This window comes from Agelaius phoeniceus, chromosome 5, assembly GCF_051311805.1.
Source record: "Agelaius phoeniceus isolate bAgePho1 chromosome 5, bAgePho1.hap1, whole genome shotgun sequence".
NCBI lineage: Eukaryota > Metazoa > Chordata > Aves > Passeriformes > Icteridae > Agelaius > Agelaius phoeniceus.
The window spans coordinates 51,775,338-51,791,528 of record NC_135269.1 but is presented as its reverse complement, the minus strand read 5'-3'; the positions used below and the strand labels follow the sequence as shown (position 1 = coordinate 51,791,528).

At 38.5% G+C, this 16,191-nt stretch overlaps 2 protein-coding genes across 6 annotated transcripts in view; both read left to right on the top strand.

Annotated features, from left to right (window-relative positions):
* IQUB (IQ motif and ubiquitin domain containing) overlaps positions 1-6,320 on the top strand; it is a 78,724-nt gene extending 72,404 nt beyond the window's left edge. Inside the window, exons 9-10 of the mRNA XM_054632066.2 lie at positions 586-829; positions 5,613-6,320. Coding sequence (XP_054488041.2) covers positions 586-829; positions 5,613-5,822 — 454 coding nt within the window. The 3' untranslated portion in view covers positions 5,823-6,320. The remainder of the gene's footprint in view (positions 1-585; positions 830-5,612) is intronic.
* Positions 6,321-10,274: 3,954 nt separating this feature from the next.
* The window catches only part of SLC13A1 (solute carrier family 13 member 1), a 52,318-nt gene continuing 46,401 nt past the window's right edge, over positions 10,275-16,191 (top strand). For 3 of the 5 annotated variants that reach the window (XM_077179018.1, XM_054631727.2, XM_077179014.1), the window contains exon 1: positions 10,275-10,414. The gene's annotated coding sequence lies outside the window, so the exon portion shown is untranslated. The remainder of the gene's footprint in view (positions 10,415-16,191) is intronic. The other 2 variants (XM_077179017.1, XM_077179016.1) reach the window with 1 other exon arrangement.

The following is a 16,191-nucleotide window of genomic DNA, read 5'->3' as shown; positions in this document are numbered from 1 at the left end:
TAGTTTTTTGTGCCTAGCCTACTTCAAATTGTGAAACTAGATCTGACTACCCCTCCTGACCCACCAGTGAGAGAAAGCTCTGTCTTCTACACCAAATTCAGACCTTTGCAAAGGAAATGGCCATTTAGGCACTTGAGCCAAGAAAGAATTGCGATGATAAATTAGAATGGCTATCATGCCTGTAGCTATCAGAAAAACAATTTTCCAAAAATCCCATAAAATGTTTATTCAGAGCCACTGCAATCTTACTGACACTTTCTCAGTTTCGCCTCCATTTATTATAAACTGTTGGTAACTGATGAAATACAGGACTGGCAGAGGCCCTTGAAGAATGAAACTGCATTTGCTTCTTGCCTGCCACAGTTATAGAAAGCTGTGCTTGTGAGGTGAAACTGTAAGTAATAAACACATTCACAGAACTTCTTCACTTGAAACAATCTTATGACATGGGAGCCCATGTCATCATCAACTGTGATGTTTGCAGCTAGCAACAGTGAGCCTTTATCTGTTACTTTATCAAATATATGTTAATATTTTCCTTCTAACCTGTTGACTTTTTCTTTTTGTCCTCTGTTGTATTCCTAGGTTTTTAATGACCAACAAGTTCTATGAAGTCTCGGCTAGAAGATGGTCCACTTTAGGTTCAGTTGAGATTGTACAAGATGGAGACAAGTTAGCTAAATTTATTGTTTCTGGCATCTCTGCCCCTGCAGAGTATTCATTTCATTGTCAGTTGGTGGGAACTAGCAATCTCTATCCTGCAAGGCTGGATAGACATCCATCCAACAATGAGGCAAAAAATTGGGATGTTTTCATTTCCAATTTGCAAGTGAGTATGCTTTGCCATTTCAGAGATAACTCCAAGTACTATTACTTGCTATTGTAGGTGGTGAATGACACACATTCATAATGCCCTTACTTTCATTCCAGCCAGAGGGAAAACATAAAAGAAAAGCTGTTCCCCTAGGTGAGCTATTCAGTAGAGGGGTAAACAAGACGCCAGTTGCTGAACAAGGAAAACATGAAAGCGCAGATTTGAAAAACAAAACTATGAAGTTGTCCACAGAAAGAAAACCCAATTAAACCAAATGCGCCTAATCAGGCAAAGAATGGCTAAGTCCTCATGCCTGTTTAATGAATTGGGCTGCTCTTGGAAACAGGGGGCTCTTAGGTGGGTGGCTTTATGCTGCTTACTTAGTTTTATTTGATTTCTTGGTGCTTTGTTTACCTAGGAAAGTACAGCTTAGTGTGGCTGCTGGTTTTGGAGACATGGACTGTCTGTACTCCTGCAGAGAGAAACAAAGCCCAGTGCAACTAGATTTAATGGGAGGTTTGCCATGGACTTTGATCAGGAATGGTACTAGTTCCTGCATGACCCAGAAGGAAAGCAGAGGGCTTTTTTTGAATGACACATAGCTTTTCTGCTTATTTAGTAGTAGTTAAGACTACATCTGTGAGGTATAAATGATTTCACTTTTACTACTTTGAGCTTTGCTCTTGACTTAAGAGAAGCATAACATCATTTCTATTTTAAAACAATATTTCACTAAGGGATCTCTTTGATGGAAGAGATCATTAAAATAATAGGAATAATTCCAAACTGTACTCTATTTGTCAAACATGAGCTAACCCCACAATAACTGGATACAAATGCTGATATAATTGTATTTATAATTTTGATAACAAACCAAATCCCAATAACCTGACTCCAGACTTGACACTTCTGCTTAAGCAATGGAAATCTCACAGGGAGAGCATTGGTGCTTAGATTTATTTTTCACAAATTCCAGTATCACGTCTCACCATTTTTTGAGAAACAATGTTGTAATACATACCAATGTTGTGAAGATTCTTTATGATGTTATTTTTTTGTAAAGGCTTGTAAACACCATAGTTCATGCAACTGTACTTTGCCTAGTAAACTCTTTGGAGTTAGGCTTTCACATCAGTAAGATATGAAAGGACATGACCTATGAAATTACACTTACCACCTATCTTTCCTGTTAGTTGGTTAGTATACACTTACCACCTATCTTTCCTGTTAGTTTCTATATGCACTGATATTACTGCCTTCTTAAAGCTTAAATAGGCCTTGCTCCAACCTTAGCAGGCATCCTTTCATTGTGATCTTAACTAAGAGTAGAAGTAGTGGGTTCTCACCTTCCTTATTGATTTGGAACTGCAGCTGCTTCCACTGTTCAGACAACAGAAACTCTAGTTCCTCTTGAGAAAGAGCTTTTTCTCTGATCAAATCCTAAACATAGAACACAACCCAAAAACTCCCAGTCTGGTATTCTTCTGTGGTGTGAGAAAACAGAAAGTGACCATTCTGGGCTCATTTCCAGGTTCTATCTGACTTAGATCATACTTTTCCAGGTATCTTCCACTGATATGTACTGAAAGGTGATCTCTGTATCAGTCTTATTGCATAAGGTTTAGAAACCCCCAAACTCTATTGCATGGTGAAAAACACATGTGGGATGTGCTCAGTAGTTGCAGCCAGCACAAAATTTTGTTCCTGAAACTGAGAAACATGATTTTCATGTCAATGTAACGCAATGAGTTAGAAACCAGGATCCAATGCCAATCAAACTGGCACAATTGCACTTCGCAACGCTGGGTCCTGGAAGCTGAATCACAGCAACAGAGGGACAATTCCAGCTGCACAGGGAAGCCTTGCACAACTTGTTCCTGAGCAAGGTTGAACAGGTACAGCCCTTTAACTTCAGTTCTGGAGCTGCCTCACTCACTGCCATGTAAGAGAAGCTCTGTGGGATGCTGGCTAGGCATGGTCACAGCCCTGGGTGTCACCAGACCTCTGCAGAGCACCTAAACTGCTCTGGGTTTGGTGGGGGTTTGGTTGGTTGTTGCTGCTACAGGAATAGTTGTTCTAACATGATACCTTTCGTGCTTTTGAGCATCTCATATTTGGCAATGAAGTTAGAGAGGAGGCTGCCAGCAAAAACACTGCTTTTCTTTACTATGCGGGGTTCAGAAGTACTTTGAAACCCATGAAAAACTGCCCAAAACTTCAAAGTCAAGAATATTTTGATTCTTTGTAGCTAAAATATCTCAAAGTTCAAAAATTAGAAGTTTGTTGGGCACGTAAGAGCCATAAACCCAGCATATTTTACTTGAAGTTTTTGTCATAGGCCATAGGATGAGAAATCTACATTCAAAAATATTTTAAAATTAACAGTAAATACAGACTTGTATAATCAAGAAAAATGACTGGTATAAACACCAAAATCAAAACTTCCACTGGACAAAGGCCTGTATGCAAAAGACTTCTACATTCATAAATATTAGAGAACTACATGTAAGTATTTTTAACTTTTCTATATATGCTGCTGAGATTCTCATTTTGTGCCTGGTGTCTAACACCCCCACAGAAATGATAAAGCTTCAGAAAAACAATAAAATAACCCAGCGTATTCTTTCTTGCCTTCCTAAAAGTAGACATAGCATTTTAGGAATGTACAATTGAATCTTTCACCTAGATGGTTCAATAAGCATAATGCTGTTTTAAAAATATATAAGACCACTAAAATTGAAACAATAAATTTCAGTATTTCTGGCTCTAAATCAGGAGTGACAAAGCCCTTCTAAACTGAATATACCTGTTAAGTACTTCAGAGAGCCCTTGAAAATGTGGTAGGAAATGTGTATTGTTTTCCAGAATTTCAATCCATTTTTTTGAACACAAATGACATAAATCATCACTTTCTGTCCATTTTTACTGTCAATAAGTCTTTCAGGCTACATTTCACAACTCCTATTCACATTCTCACTGGTGGTCAAAGCAGTGGCTTAACAAGCAAAGGTTTTTGCAGTCATGTATTCTCTAAAGCTGTGCAAATAGTTGTCCAGCCCTGCAGCTTGTGTTCACTAATCCTGCTTTAATCAGAAGTCTGAGTACCTTTGGTGAGAGCAGACAGTCTTTGTGAGTTAGCTACCATGATTTGGCTTGGAAAGATTCTTCTAAAAGGTTGAATTGCTAAAATTGTCTTCACCTCCACATTATCTAAAGAGCCTTTAATTCCTCATAGTTTTACTAATCACCATTCTGGAAGGTACAGACATTGCTCTTAACACACATATTACATGAACATTAGGGACCTGAGCCATGCCTGAATACAAACCCAGAGTGTGTAATTACTGGTGTGTTTGTTGCCTGGTAGATTTGTTTGGTTTGTACCAACACCTTCCCTAGGAAGTACAAACTCTTTTATTACCACACATAAACTCAAGCTTTCCATTTATTTTATTGTAAATCATAGAATAATCATGGGATTATTGGGATTATGTGGGAACACATAAAAGTAGAAATCCATGATCTTCTGCTTTCATGCTTATTGCTGGGTGAGAGAAGTGATTTAAATAAAATAATCCTTTAAAAAATTTATTTGATAATATTTTATGGAAAATAGTAATTTTTAATATGTCATTTCTTTACCAGTGGGTTTTTGATATTTGGTGCTTTCCTTACACACCCATTTCATAGATTCTGTAAATGTATAAGAATCCCAGTCTTAATTTTTCTTTATAAAATTATTTAAGAATGAATCAAAATGAATCAGATTAATTCTTTCCTTCCTCTTCTTCCATCCCTTTTGTTCCCTTCCTTCTAAAGGAATCAGTGCCTTTGCCATTATGTGCATGTTTGTAGAGGGGGGATTGTCTTCCCTTTCTTCATAGTTTTCTAATCCTTTGATTGGTTTGAACAAAATTTCTAGGAAGTCATTGGTCTCAAAGGCATTCAGTTTGTTGGTATTTTTGTACAATTGGCATCTAGACAGAGACCATATCTCCAAATTGGTTGATTTTTTTGAGGAAAATAATATGGTCAGAGGACAGTCAGTGGTAGACAATGTGAATTCAGTCAAATCAGAGATATTACAAACTTTTCTAACTGCTGGAAAAGTTTATATAGGTTTTATAAGTTAATAGACAACACATATGCCATACCTCAGTAAAGCAAGCCTTTCCTTCTGTTTTGAGTCTTTGAATTACAAGGAGGGAGGAAGAAAGATTTTGCAACATTTTTCGCCCTGAATTCTCGCTAACTCTCAGCCAAAAAAGGTCATACTAGATGTGTTTTAAAGTAGGTTCTAGGAATTTTGTCTATCTCCTCTGTCAAGGAAATCTTAGCTAAAACTCTCAGACTATTTCAACAAATCTCTGATCTGAGGAGCCTTAACTCTCATGCCTTTGGGTGCTTTGAGTTTCCTGGTTCTGAAGTGGTCATAGAGCTGATGACCAGTGCATACTGACAATACTGATTATGTGAATACAGAATACTAATCAGAATACAGAGAATGCAGAAGAATGACCATACGTCCCCTCTGGGACTTTACTTCTATAAGTAATACAAATTTCTGAAGTGGGGAACCTACTGCTTACCAAAGAAATGGATTCTACATTTTTAATTTCCTGGGTGAAAAGGAGATCTGGAAAATTGTTATGCAGAAAATTTTGTTCTCACTCTTTTTTTAATGGGCAGAGGGTATGATTGATAGTTAAAAGCTGTGGGGTTTTGTAATTACCAAATATATCCTGAAAGTAAGGACTATGCTTAATTGCACTCTTCTACTGCCTTTTCTCATTTTCAGATTCAAGGCTTCAACATTATAAACAACCAGTTTTCCTATGCAAGTGACTGTACAGGTTTCTTCACTCCTGGAATTTGGATGGGCTTGGTGACATCTATAATTTTACTGTGGATCCTGACCTATGGCATCCATATGATCATGCAGCTCACAACGAACAACAGATTTGATGATCCCAAAGGTCCAGCTCTATCAGTTCCTCAGACAGAATAGCCATGGATTGACTTAAAGCCACTGTGGCTTTTCCCAGCCTGGTGTTTATGATTTTTATAACCTTTTTACTTCAAAATATGTTTAACTTAAAAAGATATCATAGGAAAACCAGATAAAGAAACTACATACAAAAATGATCCTTGTGCTTAGCAATGATAATAATTGTATCTGTTATTATGATCATTTGTTAACAGCTTTTTGTGTTAAGGTTCTGAAGTGAGACTGTAGATTACTCTCTCTGGTTATTAGAAAGACCATTGAAAACTTTCTTCAGATTAACTTCTATTGGCAAAGAAAACATACCAAAACACAGATAATGGGGAAGGACAAAATATTTGATGAGGAATTATGCAGTAAAAATACTGGTCTCTCTAAAGGCTCTTTAGCATCATGATGATGCTACTTCTTAAGAAATTTTAACTGTGTTTTGAATTTTTTTCTCTTGAGTAAAACATCCAGAAATGTACAGAACTAATAAAGTATAAGTCACTAAATAAATAGTCCTGAGGAGTTTTTTCAAAATATATCACTTTGTTCAGATGTGGTATCACAAAGGAGAGTGGGTAGATTAAGGTTTAGCTTCCATCTACTGTTATCTTACACTTTTGAGAATTATGTTAAGTAACGCCGACTTGTGTTTGCTTTAGCAGTGGACAGCTGATGGGAGGGCAGTCAGTGGCAGAGAGGTCCTTGTCCAAACTGATCACAAAATTAGATTTGGTGTCATGGCAATGAATGCAAATTTTCAAGTATAGAACCTATTATGATTCTGTCTGCTGGTTCACACGGCATCTTAACAGAGGTAAGGTAGTTTTCTTAGCCTCCTTCATTTTCCAGGCATCTTTGGAAAAGTTATGAAGTTCACAGTAAAAAAAAAGGAAAAATGATATTATATAAAATCATTAGAAGCACTGTGTCAATGTACTGTTTAAGTCTGAGCATTTTATGGTCATTTCAGTGCTTCTAGAAGCCTGAAAATATTCACAGTGTTCTTTATTCTTCTGCAATTAATAGAAACACAACATCTTCTAACTGGGTAATCTGATTATGGAGTGAGTAACTGAATTTTATGTAGAACTAGGAAATAGTAAAAGAGCAGTGGTAAAATGGTAAAAAATGGTAAAAATAAGACTTTTATTCTTTCCTCTGAAATTTTTTTATGACTGTGCATGTTCAATTAGTAGTTCAAACTCCCAAAAATATCATTTTGACAAAATTACAGTTGTGAAATGAGAAAAATTCTAACTTTTCTGATCTTGGTCCATGTCATAGTACAATGATACAGAGGAAAGACAGTTAGAATCAACTATTTAACTAGACAGACAGTAGTTTCTACCCATCATTTCTGGGTGTCACATTTTTATTATGCAGTCCAATACGTAGATTAAATGTTTTCCGAAGCTATACCTTCTGAATAATTCAATCCTGACCTGTAAAACAAAAGGAAGTGTCATACAACTAGCAGAGGTTTCTCCTGTGCTGTAATATTTTTCCCAAATGCTTTTCAGAACTTCAAAAAATGTATTTGATCTACACAGAACCTCTTTGTTAGAAAGACATATTTCCTTTGCACAAATGAGTTGCCAGGAGACAACTGGACTTGTTCTATTAATTCTCCCTTTGAAGCAAGCTTGATAAGTATGAATGTGATAACAGAAAATTGACATAATAGTCATGTAACTATTGCTGGAAGAGGGAAAGGCTATGCAAAGGACTTGAAAACTGCTTTCTTAGGACTTTTATCTAGCTTCAGTAAAATTTGGAAAAGATTTTGTTGAACAGTGGCAATAACAAGAGCTGAAGGAGAGCTTTACCAGGCTACCTAGCTTAGGATTCTATCCCCAGCAGTGGTATGAGTATGGAGTGCATCTCTTAGTGCTCCCTGCAGATGTTCTCCATTCTCTACCATTTAGCTCAGGCACTTCCACAACCAAAAGTGTTGCCTTTGTATTTAATAACTCTGGGTATAGCTACAGCCCATAAATTTGTCCGGCCTGCTCTGAAGCCTGTGGGCTGTCATACAGCTCACAGTGTCCTGATTATAGTATGGCATGGGAATGCTTATATCCTCTCTTGCTTGCCTAGGATGGACTCTGGAGAAGAGGGCAAGGAAACAGTCTCATATTGACTGTATCATGAGGAAAAGATAAGTCTCTTCCAGAAGAGCTATTTGATGTGTTTGGTATTACACATTCCAAGGTGAAGGTGAAAGCATTTTTAATGGGAAAAGCTTTTTCTTCCTACCTTCTCTCTCAGCAAGGATACCATGCTTTGGCAAGTAGGCCCTGTGGGGCATATAGTCTGTTTGTACAGCCACTTGGGATGGCTTTATAATGGAAAGATGAAACCCCAGGCTTATCCTTGTGATGTATATGCTGGAAAACACTTCGGGAAAAGAAAGGAACTATCTCCAGCTCTATCTGTCCTGTGGGCCAGGTGGACAGGGCTCTGGGGACAATGGCCTGCCTGGAAAGGAACTGCTCTCTGCCCACATGGAATGGGTTCACCTTGGCTGGCTGGCAAATGCCCACCCTGCTGCTCGGACCTCTTCTCACAGGGGCCACCCCTGCTGAGAACACCTGGACAGACATCCAGAACCCCACCTCAGAGGAACATGCAGGCTGCTGGAGTGCCATGCCCTCTGAAACCCCTGGAGCTGCCCATCACACTCCCTGTGGCTGGAGACAAGGACAACTGATCACCGTTCAGCAGGGCTGGCTTCCTTCTTTGTAAATAGGACTTCTGTGCCTCAGGAAATTCTGGGAGGATTTTGCACCTGTTTGTGTTTGTTTCCCTTTCTGAATAAAGTTAAACCCTGTCAGGAGCCTTCCAGTTCTACGTACTTCTGATTTCACAATTCAGCTTAATCATAAATGTACTTGTTAAAACATGCCTGTTTTGGGAGTTGTTCCAGACAGAATATTAGCTCTGTCTGGAAAAGTGTGAGCCTTTAGGACTTCTACCAGACTTCACGAATTTATCAGAAGTACTGACTTCTCTGTGTGCTAGCTCATTTCTCTACCAATTTTAAAAATATACAATAAAGATGAAGGAGATGATGGATAAGAGTATGAGTTAGAAAAGTAAATGATTTTTTTTCAATTACAAATATATAAATTAAATTTTATGGAAAAAAATCAGGAACTTTATAAAACTATGGAAAAACTAAAAAAAATAAATCAATTTAACTGTGAAGAATCAAGAGTTAAACCAGAGAAACCCCAAAACTAAACACAGAAGTCCTGAAGAAATAAGGTGTTTCATCACAAAATGCAGCAATAATCATTTGTTGAAAGGGATAGCTGAGATGGAGCTAGAATCTGAACCTCCTGATTTGTGTCCTGATCTGTTGGTTTCTCTGCCTGTGAAACTACTCATTCCACAAATCCTACAGAAACCCATCAGTGACTTAAAATGACACAGAATTATAATAGAAATAGTCCAAGAATAGTATTTTCATGGAGACAATAAAGGAAGACAGGTCATTCCATCTGCAGGGAAAACTCAATGAAGTAATTAGCTGCACCTTTCTTTCTGTGTGACTAATAAATTATACACAAATCTAAATCAGCTGAATTATTAGGCAGTGCCCAGGCATTAAAGAGTTCTGTAATTATTTCAACATAAACTGAGGTCAAACAGGAGAAGCTATAGAGGCTGAAAACAAGGAATGACCTTGATAAGCTAATTCCTAAGGTAATCAGAGACACAAGAAGTCTGAATGTTGGATTCTGGTCACTGCTGGCAAAAAACATAGCAGTGGTGGTGATGATTTTCAGGGCAGGTAGTGACAATCTTATTGTTACACTGAACAAGAGGAAGAGACAAAGCACACAAGGGGGGCAGGGGACTCCTTTTCCTGAAGGCTGTGTTTTAATCTTGCATTCTCTGATGGGTTGACTTTGCTTGGCTGCTAGATGCCCACTTGGCTACTCTCTCCCTCCTCCTCCTCAACAGGACGAAGGAAGAAAATAAGATGGAGGATCTTGAGGGGCAAGATAAAGACAGTGATACCATTTAGCTGTTACCACTACGGGCTGAAAAGATTTATGGAACATTAACTTATTGCCAATTAAAATAGGTTGGGAAGTAAGAAACCAAAGCAACACTAAAGCAATGCCTTCAGTCTGCACAAACGCCAAAAAATCGCATGGTGTCTAATACCTTCAGTAAAACCCCCTGATCTTCAGTTTGCTAATAAAGGTTCTGTTCTCAGGTTAGTTGATTACCTATTAAAAATAAAGGAGAAAAAAACCAGTTTCTTCAGAACTCAGATTTCTAAAGGCTTAAAAATGTTTGAAGTACAGGGAGGTGGGGCAAGGGAAAAAAAGAGATCTTACCAAGGGGTGGTTCTTTAAACAAGTCGTCTCTCCTTGCCAGAATGCAGGCCAGTGTCTGTCTTAATCTTCTTGCTTGTGTAGGTGGAAAGGAGACTTACAGCAGTGACTGAGCCCAAGAGCAAATCAGCTGCTATTGATGTCCCACAAATGAAGTGCCTTCCTTCTCTCCGCCACAACTTTTTGTATACCTCCTGTGGAAACACAGGTTCCCTGCTCCAAATTGTCTGGATTTCTGTATAACCCCTGGAGCTGGTATGTTCTTGAATTATAGTTGGGCTTCATTTTAGACTGTCTTTTATGTCATTCATTATTGCCATAATAGAAGATTGTTTACTGATGTATGCTTTCTGCTTTGCAGAGAGAAATGTAAATGTCCAGTGGAAGACTGAGAAACCCATTTTTAGTCTTCCTTAGTATTTCTTTAGCTAGTTGTGTAAAAGTAACCTAATGAACAAATGAATGGTGTATAGTCAGCATGACATCATATGCAACTAACTTTCGTTAATGAAAACTGCAAAAATAATGTTTGTAATGTAAAAAAGAACCCTAACAAATGCTTTCATAAAAGTAATATAGGAAGGTGGATAAGTTAAGGACTTTCTGATGTAATGTTTGGATTATAATTTTGTGTATCCTATTTACTTTGGGTAAATATGAATACATATGGAGAGCAGAGTGATCAATTTAGTTATTTAACAGATATCTTTCACTGAAGTGTTACTGGCATGATTTAAGATATTGCTGTCCCGACCTACCCTGCCTTTCATTCATGTGTATCTGTGCCTCAGCGGCCTGATAAGACCACACTGCTGTGCTCTCTTGTTGCACCAATGGTATAATGTGTCAGATTGTGCACCAGAGTAGCAGAGATACAGGTTCTTGTCTGGGTCTGCCATTCCTGCTGCTGAGTAATAAAATCCTGGCAGAGGAGCAAAGCAGATAGCTGCAAACACTGATGTGTAGCAATACTGAGGAAAGATCTTTACTATAGTTGACAAAAGGGGAAATATAAAGAATGGAAACAGCCAAGTGCCTTGGCAGGACCAACATTACTGACAGCCTGAGAGGCAGGACCAGCTCCAGTTCAGGGAATGTGTTTTCTCTTTCCACATGCCTCCACACACTTCAGCTAATAACTGTGTCAGGGTAAGGTCTGGAGTGCTCTGTTTTGTGTCCTGCTGTGGAGACCCCTAAAGGCTGTCTATGGCAGAAGATAGTTAGAGAGCATTTAGATCCAGCTGTGGACAGCTTCTCTCATTCTGTATCTTCAGACTGCAACTGATCAGGGATGGCCCAGGCCCCCAACAAGTCTCAACTCTTCTCTTTAGTGAAAAAGAAGAAAAACAAATGTGGAAGGGGAAGTGCAGAAGAAATCTCTTCCTTCACAGTGAGAATCCTTGCCCTTCTGGGTGGTTTCCTGAGTCCTTGCCTGGAAAAGCAAGACTGAAAACAATGGACCCAGCCAGTTTCAGTAGAAGTATGCACACCTGTGTGATGCTGGGCTGTCTTGGAACGCTGTTCAAATCTTCACCTTTCTCTCCCAGAGCCACTCTTTGGAGCTGTCTGCAAACTAAGGCAGAAGTCACTGCTTTGGCTGCCCTCCAGAAATTCTGAGGTAGCTGAAAGGGAGTGTAAGGAGGGTACTGTGCACATTTATCTTACCGCCTGCATGAAACATCAGAATTAGACCCCAGAGTGCTTGAAACAGAAAGCTGACTTTTGAGTAGAAAAATCTGAGGTTTCATCTATCTTTTTACAACTAATTAATATTACAATACCAAAATAGACTGTCTGCTTTTGCTTGTAGAGCTTTCTTGGATATGTACTTATACTGCAAGAGTGGACTGGTTCCATCAGTTTTTATTGATTTAGATTTTCACAGGAGTTTTTGCCAATGTACTAATTCGTTTTGACATCGGAATTTACACCTTAATGGCTTACTGCTACCAATTTCTGTGGTCTAACAGTGATTAATACATACCTAAATGGAGATAAATTAGTATGGTGGCGTTTCCATCTGGGTTTTGGTTTGGTTATTTTTTGGTTTTTTTTTTCTTTTTCCCTTAAATAGTACAAAAAATTATTTACTGGATAGATCAGGGAATTTATAGTCCACTCATGTTTTGACATAATTTGAACCCATTTCTTCTATAATTGCTTTTATAGCAATTATGAAGTTCAAGGGGGCAGAAAGGGTTTATTGGGCTAAGCATACTTCTGCCAATGGCTAAATGAGCTAAAGGTTGATGACGACTTTACTGAATTGTAATATCTGAAACTCTCTATAAAACTAGTGTCTAAGAATTAGGAAAGATATAGATACTTGCCTAATGAATTACTATCTTCTGTTATGAAACTCTTGGTTAACACTTGATCTAGTTACTTTTACCAGCTTTATCAGAAAGGTGAGGGCCTCCTTCAGCAGAGTCACTGTTTTCATCTGGATAGCTGGTGGTTTCACTTCAAAGGTTCAGAAAGGTTGCATGTTACTCACGAAGTAAATCTGCCCGTTGCCTAATCCAAAGTGCATGCCTCTTCTGCAAATCCAGGGCTGGATTCAGGTGCTCTGCAATGGGACTCTCACTCCACAAGCTCTTTATGTTGCATCTGCAAGTTACATAGTGATCAGAATTATAGCTCTAACAGTGTAATATATAGGGCCTCCTGCCTCAAAGAGTCAGCACAGTTTAACTGCAATAGAATCTGTGCTCTAGCACTTTGCACCCTGAAGGGCACTTGCAACAGGGGTGATAATGCCTGCCATTTGTGTTCTAAGTGAAAGAATTTCATTATTGTCACTATACATTATTGTTTTACTGTATTTGGGAGGAGGATGATCTTTCCCCTTTAAACACTAAGGCAAATGTTAAACAATTTTATAAGGAACTTTGTATCTTCACTCTACTCGTGGTGCAGTGGTGGTAGTCATTTCATACCAGATACTAATACAAGCTTCTGATACAGAAAGGGTCTCCAATTCTTGACATATTAATGGAAATCAGTTCATGTATACGTTAAAACTGAACCTTTTTGTCAGAATACAGTCTCTTTTTTTCTGGCATGCTACTGTATATTGCCACATATAAGCATGAATAAGCTACAGCTAATATCTGAGATAACCTGGTTGTGTAAGCCATGTGGTTTGTCCAGGACCATAAATTAGCAGTTCTCCCCCAAAACCTGAGGGATTAATGTGAAGATTATACAGATTTATTTCTTCCTCCTCTGCAGCATGGTGGTCCTTCCCTGCCTTCTCCAAACAGACAAAGTATTATCACTCTCCCATCACAGAGGCAAAAATAGTTTGGCGTTTGAATACTGCACCTGCTTTTGCTTCATAATTTTTGTTCACGGGACTATGCCATTCATCTGGACTTCTGGCTTTAAGCTTGGCCTGAGTTGAAACTTACATTGTTTCTCCACTTCTCAATGTTTGCAATGAACCTTCTTAGGCAGTAAGCAGCAGAAGTTAACCTGCTCTGATTTGGAAATACTGTCAGGAGTGAAACTTGAGGTCCCTTCTGCCCACACAAGGCAACACCTTCTAGCTGGTCCTTCCTGTTAGGTGACCCGCTTGCTTAGAGATGACCTCTGTGCTTAAAAGCCTTTGATAATGAGTGCAATGCACACCTGAGAGTAGCACAAGGCCCACTTACAGCCCTCTGCAGAAGGAAGCTGCTTATTTGTTTTGAAAATAGAGGCTATTGCTTAACTAGCAGTACTTCAGTCACTTCCATGGCAACAGGCTCTGAGAGACAAAGCACGTCTTCATCAGAACACACAGCAGCTTGAAAAGAGAATGGAGATAATTTTACATAGCAGCAATATGAAGTTTCCATTAATTTTTGAATTTTACCTGTTAGTTAGCAGATGATTTAATCAGTGAAGTAATGGCTATTCTGCTAACCATTTATGAGCAAATTGGCATTGATTTCTTTCAGTTGTCAGGCATCCCTTGTTTTTGTAATGACTGGGGATCTGCCAGCACAGTGTGGTGCCCCCTTCCCTCCTCTGCCCACACAATCTGCCAAGTGCCTTGCAATGATAATTGTATTTAAGGGGGAGCAACATTTGGAAATTATGGCCTAGTTCAATGGTACTGGAATTTTTATATGAAGAAGTCAAGAAGCCAAAGGAATCTGTAGCAAGTTACATCCATGTTTGTGATTGAATATGAAAGAATATGAAAGTAGTTGGAAGTGAGGAAACATGGTGGATGCAGTCTTTTTGTTGTCCTCTCCCCCAGGTTTTTTTAACTGGTTCTGAGAAACAGAACAAGCCTTGATAGATCTTCACAAAATTATAGTTCTTTCTGCTTTTGCTCATGAGTGTCTGAGTCCAGTATTCCTAAAAAGCATCTGGAAAGGACAAGTGTCTTGATATTCAAATTATGGGCAAATACTGAAATTTTATCCTCTTATCATTGCATCCTATTTTGTCTAATGATTGCATCAAGCTGGTAAGAACATAAAGTACCAAATTCATAATCTCCTGTTGTTCATGCTTTCAGATGATGTGGCATTTTTTTAATGCAGGTAATTTTGAGAGCTAAAAAGGAATCCAGTTTTAGAGCAGAAACCCCACAATACTGTTTTAGTCCTATTAAGAACTACTTAGCCATAAGGTAGCTGCATAAAATCCTTGATTCTGGACTGAAAGCAAGGTCTCCTTGAAAACTGCTTCCTCAATTATATTCTTTCAGTTAAATATGTAGGCAATGTAACAGAAATTTTTGGCAAACCAAAGGCTGCTATGGAAGCCACCAGCTCAGCAAACAACAGGAAATATTCTAGCTAGCTATGCACCTATCCATCTCTGCATCTATATATCTCACAGAGTCACACAATGGCTCAGCTTGGAAGGGACCCCAGTGGGTATCTGGTCCAACCTCCTTGCTCAAGCATATTCTTGAATATCTCCAGGAGGGAGACTCCACAGCCTTTCTGCACAACCTGTTCCAGTGCTCAGTCACTGCAGAGTAAAGTTCTTCCTCCTGTTCAGGTGGAGCTTCCACCCACACCCCTTGTTGTTGTTCAGAGAGAGAAACAGCATCTCTGCTTTGCCATTGCTGCACCTACACACACAGAGGCACAGCAAAAGCTCCAGGTGTCAACTTGTAAGGAATCTTATCACCTCTTAGTCTGTCCTCAGACCTTTCTTCCACAGAGCACTCCCATGAACTTCCCTGAATATCTGCTCTAGTATCTCATTGGTTTTGGTGTTAGGAACAATTTTCATAATTCCATGCATTCAAAACATTTCATTTTCTTCAATTCTTACACTAGGGTTTTTCTTGGCTGTAAGAAAATCAGATCCTTAGATGCCTAATACATATTTTTCCCTTATACAATTTGCTGAGATGAAAAATTCTAACTTTTATATGGTATATGAACTAAAAAAAAAATCAGGAGAATCTCTGTAAATAGTCCTGTATTCAAAATATGTTTTTTGAATGTTCAAAGTGGAAAAGGTCACACATATTTAATCCCTTGCTCTTCATGCAGAAGAAGTTAATCCTTCTCCTTCACCCTTTAAACAAGTATTCCCTCAAGCCTGGTCAACATTAGAATCTCAGGACCACAATATTAATTGTTATAGTTCATTATCTGAAGAATAAATGACAGTTATTAGCATTTTTGTAGCTAGATTAGAGACAAATGACAAAGCATTCAACTTTTGTGAAGCCTGGATATTTTCAACATGTTGGTGAAAGCAGAGTCCTTTGAAAAGCCGGTGTTGAAAACCTTTCAATTTCTCCTGAAGTAATACTCTTTGCCTGAATGTGACAAAATTCTCACTGTGGTTAAATGAATTGTGAGGATTCTGTACTGTTCAGCAGGGAAAGGAACCATTTTTAATTAAATTTTTTTGTAGTTTAGTCTGCCAGAACTTTTCTGTAGTTTAGCCCGCCAGCAAGTCCACTGAGGAGCAGAGAAAAGAAAGAGAGCAGAGAGAGAGAAATGACATGGCATACTGAAAATGAGATGAAAAAGGAAACACTGGAATACTTAATTCTTCCTGAGAAAAAG